Here is a 7,658-nt window from a genome sequence, read left to right on the forward strand (position 1 = left end):
CATTAACAATGGATTTCCTTTATTAGACTAAGCTAGGTATAAGGGTCCTTCTTAATTTTTTTCATTTCATATATTTTCTGTTCAATTTTGAGTTTATAGATTTTAGTTTGGATTTTATGTTTTTTAAGTTCGAGTGTACTCCTGAGAGGCCCTCCCCCCGCCGCCCCCCTCGCCCCCCCCTCCCGTCGGGTTTCGCAGTTTTGACGTTGTTGTGTTGCTTGGAGCATGCTTCTATCATTTTTGTTATCACGTGTCTATGTGTTATTGTGGTTGAGAGACTTTCCTTAAGATTTTGGATATTATGAAAATCTCGTGATTATTGTGTAGTTAGTCAATGTGTACAGTGCATATTATTAGTATTATTGATAACTATTAATAACCTCATACATGTATTACTGAATGATAATTAACAAACAGAAAATCACTCTCTCGATTTTCTCCATGCCTCCACGTGTTGCCAGCTAACGATATCTACCATCTTTCTGGGTAAATATGCTTAATGTAAATGGGTTGTTTTTGTTTTCCAGCAGTACCGCCCCTCCGTATGCCCCCGCCCACCGCCGGCGGTATCAACGAGCCCCAAGAGTGTCCTTACTGCCGCAGGACATTCTCTTGTTACTATTCCTTGAAACGACACTTCCAAGACAAGCACGAGCAGTCGGACACGCTGTACGTGTGCGAGTTCTGCCACCGGAGGTACCGGACCAAGAACTCGCTGACGACGCACAAGAGCCTGCAGCACCGCGGCTCCAGCGGCATGCTCAAGCGGCTGCTGAAGACGTCGGCGCTCCACTCGGCGCTGGCGCCCTCGCCGCACCACCTGTTCGACCTGGGTGCCGAGCACGGCCCGCAGCTGCCGCCCGGCCTGCAATGACCTCAGACCATGGCCTAGACCCCGGGCACAGCTCCCCGTTGCGAATACTCCTGGCCTGCTCGCCAGGCCTATTCGTAACGCGGCTCGACACTCGCGCTCACGACATGGACGGCATCATATGTGCAATATAACGGACAATGCCAAAACAATGCAGGACTATGCCGCATTTATGGTTAATCGTATTATAATTAGTTAAATATTGACGTTAGGGTTAAAAATTACATAAACAGTATTGTCGCACGCGACTGCTAGGAGTCGTTTAGTGTACGCTTCGAGGATCGGACTTCGCTTTGTGACTAGTTCGTAACAGTCGCGAGTTACGCCATTTTCTAGTGAAAATGTTCCAACAGTGTTCAATATGACAATGTAATCCAGAGCAATACTAAAGTATTAATATTTCTAGTACTGCCAAAATTATGCCAACTGTATTCTAAAATGAAATACATTTTTTAAAATCACTTTTCGATAAATGTCTAGTGTCAAATTAGATTCGATAACTGTACAAAATGAGAACGTACAAATTTTAAACCGTAAATATTAAAAGAAATGCAAAGAAAATATTTTTTAAAGAAACTTTTTTCGGAACGCCAAATCTAAATTAATTAAAATGATACAGATTATTTAGCGGTTAATTACAAAAATGTTTAGATTAAAAGTAAAAAAAAAAAATGTTGATGTTGAGTAAAAAAAATTAAAGACTTCTTAGAATCTGATTTCGAAAGTACAAAATTTAACGTCTAACAATATCTAATCTATGTGCGTTTGGCTTCAATAATAAATAAATGATTATGATCAATGTGTAAGTAGCCGTGCCTTCGTTCGTCTTCGAAATATTAATGGATGAATTTCTGAACTGACGAGGAGTAAAGGCAAGTGACGGTTCACGGACGAATCAAAGTTGGCGGTGACGTTTCGAAAAGGGAAAATGCTCTAGGGTTGCCACGCTCCGGTGGGATCCTTGAATACAGGGTCAAGAGTGAGTAAACAGACGTAGGAAATAGAGGCGCTGGGTTGCCAGAAAGTGGGTCTTCGAAAAGCAGTTCGACGATCGTATACGTGTGCATGATTACAAATCATGAAACAAAATCAAACATTTCTTCTGTATAGGAATACGTAGACTTTAGGTATTAATTAATAGAATTATATTTAACCTGTATCCATTTTCGGATTTCTCTCTATGAGTGTATAGTGGTTCTTATTTAAATGTCGACCAACGTAGCTGATGTCTCGTTATTGAAAATTTATTAGATTATTATTATATTATTCTCAAAAAAAATCTTAGGATTACCTAACCATAAGATGGCTGCAAATTGTATAAAAATTTATTTTATTTACTTATATCGTAGAAAATTGCTTGCGAACCGCGTTTTTCAGGTAACACGACATATCTATTCAGGGTGTTTCAAAACGTAACTCGATAATATCTTCAATCGCGACCCAATCTCTTAAACCACATATCACAAACATAAATATCTTTAAATGAAAGAAAGTATTTTTAACACCGTGATATTTCACAAAGCCAAAGAAACTAAATAATGTGAATAATACTTGCTGATTTGCATTTAATCCCGTAGAAATATGAAAACTTTCTGAAGATAGTTAAAATACTAAAATGTATTGTGCCATATCCATTTTACGCGTTCTATAGAATTCTCCAAATTAACGAACATATCAAGTTCTGTTCACTCAAAGTGACATGAAATCATCATTTCGCAATTAGTACTAAAACGTCAATGCAACATACAATAGCAAACATCTATACAATACGTTGTTTTAGAGCAATTAACATTATTTTTTTGCATTTATTTTTCAAATGTTAAGTAACTTGGGTATAGGATCGTAATGTAGGTATTTTTTGTATTTTTACTTTCTTTTTCCGAATGTTACATATATGTGTACTTTGTGATATGAAATACATTTAATGAGAAGTTGTTTGGTATAATCCAGATATTTTAACATTTAAGTTTTATCATTTTATCCTCAGCTTAACTAGATGTTAACGGCGGGTTGATTTCGAAGTAGTTTTACATGGACATTAGCCGGTAAAGCCCGTATACCTCCATTTATGTAGTACCTCAACTATATTATTTTGTTTTTTTATTTTTATTTCAATGTTACAGGCTGTTTAATTTTTAATATAAAAAAAAGAAACACGTCGATGAAATAATTTGGGAAATATTAAAGATCATAGAATCATATTTAGCTGGAGCTTAGAAGGGAAAAGCAAGCGGGTAGTTTGAATTGTAAATATAAGTTAGAATACTTACATAACTGAGTATCGTGGCATCGTTCGGGAATACAAGCCTCGTGATATTATTAACTAAATAGTAAATAGATAAAATCATTAATGGAAAGGATTTTTATATATTCTACTAATGGATTTATTAATAGTGAAACTTAGACTTAGTCTTCATAATGTTTTTTAAATGTTTGTGTTTATTGTTTTCGCTGTGCAATGATTTCTTATTGGTTTGGCTGTTCATTGAGCTTATTGTTGACTGCTTCGTTGAAATATTGGATTTTACATCCCCACTTCTTTTGTGGAAGTTCTTTTTGTGAATTATTTGGAAGTAATTTATCTAAATTGATCTCAGTTGACAGCTGCGTACTACATCAATATCGGAGACAGCCGTTGGTGATTGTTGTTAGCTCTTAAACTATTGTAAAATTTGTGTTAAGTTTGGATTATATGTCGGCAAAAAAGGAGGTTCAAAGTCGCAGCGTAAAAATTTAAAATTCAATTAAAAAATCACGAAAATCAGTCGCTAAAAATACAGCGAAACAATAATAATTAAAAGTATATTTTGCAATGTATACCAAAATACTGCATTTTTAAATAGTAAGATGAAAGTGAGAAAATCTTTTTTTATATATATTACGTGTAAATTATAGCAGCCCTTTAAATCCGCAATATAATTTTTCGCTTCTTCGCCAGTTAATAACGTTAAGTTTAAAGAAATAATTTAATAAACAGACTGTGTTACTAATTAGTGTAATGCACAAATGAATCAACAACGGGATGCCTTCTAACAGTACAACTTTAACAATAGCCTACACTAGATAAATATATAAGAATCGCGTACTTTAGAATGACTATATGGGCGTAGCTTTCGTCTCAAAATAGTTGCATAAAATATCTAGATTAATGTACTCTTTTATGAGGAACAGCTAGATAACGATCTTAAAGTTGAGTATTGATCCACGCTCAACACTCGGGCGGTACGTTGTGGATCTATGCTCAGTTTTCGGATCGTGTTTCGCTAGCTCTCTGGTAGCTTTATGTAGTAATTAGGCTTCAGTATCTGAGCCAATCTACTCCCAAATGTCATTTTAAAGTATTTTTATGGTCAGTTTTACTTTGCAAGATCAGGCACTTTTGTAATCAGAATAAAGTTAATACTGCCGGTTTTTTAATCCGTTTTGTATGAGTTGATAGGGTTTTCCATGATTTTCCTTAGGATTACTCGTGGATATAATAATAATTACCTAATCTTATGATAGGCAGGTAACTTGAACTTCTATATGATCGAAGTTAATCGTCTTGCGGGACTTCTCACCTGACAAATACATGTTCACAAACCGCTTCACAAAACTGTTTTCTTTTAAGAAAATGAAATGCTTTTATCGTAAGTATTACCTCCTATATTTTTAAGTATTACCTCCAATTATATAATTTAATTTCTAATGTATTAGTTTAGAGCGTTTGTTTGCCTCTGAATACAGGCCGATGTATTTATGTATGTATTACAGTTACAGCATACAGACAGGACAATGTTTTATATTTATCTAATTATATTGTAAATCGCGAACGAGATATAACACTTGTTACATAGTATTTTTTCCCATACAATCATTTTTTGTTGATCCATTTCCATGTTTAAAATGCAATAGATATTATCCGTTATTATTTTATTTGGAAACCCTGTGGTTATTAAATAAAATAGTAGCGAAACCAGATCATACAATAGTTATTTATAAATAATTTAAATTGCTCGATCGGCGGAGGGACACCATCTTTTTAAGAATAAATCGACTGCATTTTTTATTGAAACTGTTTTTTAATAGTTGCTCACAAATTAATATAAAATACTTACGAACTTGTAGTTTTCGTACGAGAGTCACAGGTCGATGTATTCTTAAGTCAATAGCTTTAATATTTATATCAGTATCTTCCACTTTAAACGTAATATAATTATAATAATTACAGTTTTAGCAATAGTTCCCAATTCGCCACAGTACCTCAATATAATAGTTACATTTATCTATGACTTATAATAAGCTACAATCAGCAGATTTTCCTGTTTTTAATGTCAATTAAGATTTTAAGGAGCTCTATTTATTAATAGTGTAAGTCTTATTTCCCATTTTCGTTTTAAATCGCCGAAAAGCGAAAAAATTTCAGACTTCAAAATTAACCTTTCAACCCCTAAATGTTTTTTGTAGTTTATTATTTTATCTTATAAACATTTCGTATCAAAAAAATCTTAGTGCCAAATATTGACAATACAATTAAAGTCAAAATGTCAATGAACATCTCTTTGTATAATTTAACTAACTATAGTATCAGTGTTAAATCTGCTAAACCTACAGTAAATAGTTACATTAATATAGTTCCGTAACTCAAAGTGCACTTACAACTTTTTATATAAAAATAATAAGTATTATATACTAAGTAACACACTTGTCCCCCCGGTCGAGCAATGTCGTTGATATCCCGTCTATAACAGTACATAAAAGAAAGTATTTACAATATACACACTATGACATACAATATACTGACAGTTATATGCTAGAAGTAACTTTTATCTACAGATAAAGTAAGGCGGTGGTGCAGTTTTACCAAAAACTGTTAATTTATAAGCAATTTTATATACAATCCGAATGTTGAGTGTTGATACTGTTGAGCATCGGATGTCGAGTTGGACGCGTGCTCAGACGCCAGTTGAGCATGACGTGTTGTAGTATACTCAGTACTTAATCTATTAAGTGACGAGTTGTTTTCTCATAATGTTTACGTTTTTATTTTTAGTAAAACTGTGCCGCTGTTTCTTGTTATGCTCGGTAACACATTTTATACACAGAAATATTTTTTTACGAGAAAAAAATACAATTTATATTGTGAAAGTTAATTAAGTGGCAATTCTAATTTACTGCATTATATTTTTGCTGACACACTTAGGATTAGATTTTTCTTTTTTTCGTAATTTAATGTATGCACGATCTGCGTTTTTATTAGCATTGATTTTCTTTTGTTTTCTTTATAAGCTGGATTCGTAAGTGATACATACGTTTGATTACCAAAAATTGGAAAATTAAATTAATAATTTATTGTATTTAGTAATTTTGACAAAAAAAAAAACAAAACGATCAAGCGTAAGTATCACTTGCGACGTTTTAATATGCCTAAACTAATATTGTGTTACTATGTAAAAGTTATAGTTTGCCATCGTTGATCAAAGATGAAAAATATGTGTTAAATTTAGTTAAATGGAGTTTTGTTATACTTTTAAAGGGTCCGGGGATGAGGTGTGTACAAAAATGATTTATAGTATTGTGTATTGATCGAATAAGGTTAGATGTGGGGCCGATAGGACCTGGTAGGCTTCTCTTGAGAATTGTTGTAAGTTACACCAGTCGGTGAAGGCACTTACAGTACTATTGTTGTAGATACCAGGAGGGTTCACGAGGGATTTTAAATCGTCACTGGATGCATGAGGGGAGCCCCGTCGGAGAACTGAACCCGCACCTCATTAGTGCCAATATTATAGGTTTTATAGTATATATTGCATAGTATGTAATTATAAAAGGTTTTCTCCAGGCTAAGTGCGCCTTCAGTTTTCCGATAAGGTTCTTATATTGTAAATTAATGTAAGGTATATTTCGTGTTGTATATTTTTCGTATGAATGCAGTAAATCAATCAGTATTAAAATCGCAATAGATATAAAATGGGGAAATCATCCAAAAATAACATTAATATATTTAAAGAATAGGAAGCCTGATTCGTATTACATTACTTGTTGGATACACTTCAAATACAAGGAGTGACGAATGTTCTTGAATAAAAAGCGCAATGTACAACGAATCAGTAAATCTGCATTGATACTAAAAGTAGAAAACTCATGTTTCAGTGATATTTAAAAAGTGGTGTCTTTACTTGTTTTGATGTTGTTGATATATGTGAATAAGGAATCAATTCGGGTTGAGTATGGTTGTCACCACGAAAATAGATTCTCGGTCACATCTCCCATTTGCGTTCCATTGCCGGTCCACAACGGTCTTTATCATGACAATACTTTACAGAGCCAGCAATGGAACGCGAAATGTAACCTGTCAATCGCGTGTCATTTTCGTGGTGACAGCATTTTTGGTAGGAAGTTAGGAACATATCAGATAGTCGGAAAACTTAGTACTATAAGTATCTTTGAATCTGACTCTTTCGTCTAAACTATACTGGAGAAAAATATATCGGTTATTTTTAGGTTTAGGTTTCTAACAAAATCTGCGTTTCGAATTCTCAGCGACGTATAACAGTTGAATGTAAGAAAAGTATAAAAATAAACTCGCAGTGATTCCATTGATGATGACGTCTTTTATTGTTTAGATTAGAACCTTTTCCCTTTACTTGTAGTCTTACATCTGCGTATGCGCAAGTGTGCACACATCTTCAGTATTGATTACTTACATAAAATTGTGGTAAGTTCCTATTTTCAGGAGTTAAGTATGCTCCAGTCTTTAATTGAAGGTTCAGGACAGTAAAATATGGTAAAAATATAATCAAAAAGT

General features: G+C 33.8%; 1 protein-coding gene across 2 annotated transcripts in view; it reads left to right on the top strand.

Annotated features, from left to right (window-relative positions):
• The window catches only part of LOC124637411 (broad-complex core protein isoforms 1/2/3/4/5), a 46,549-nt gene extending 39,095 nt beyond the window's left edge, over positions 1–7,454 (top strand). The window contains exon 9 of one of the 2 annotated variants that reach the window (XR_006985238.1): positions 528–664. Coding sequence is in view for 1 of the 2 variants with exons in the window: in XM_047173847.1 (XP_047029803.1) it covers positions 528–874 (347 nt within the window). In the remaining variant the exon portion in view is untranslated. Of the gene's footprint in view, positions 1–527 lie in introns of both variants that reach the window. The other variant, XM_047173847.1, reaches the window with a different exon arrangement.
• The last annotated feature ends 204 nt before the right edge of the window (positions 7,455–7,658 follow it).

This window comes from Helicoverpa zea, chromosome 16 (assembly GCF_022581195.2).
Source record: "Helicoverpa zea isolate HzStark_Cry1AcR chromosome 16, ilHelZeax1.1, whole genome shotgun sequence".
NCBI lineage: Eukaryota > Metazoa > Arthropoda > Insecta > Lepidoptera > Noctuidae > Helicoverpa > Helicoverpa zea.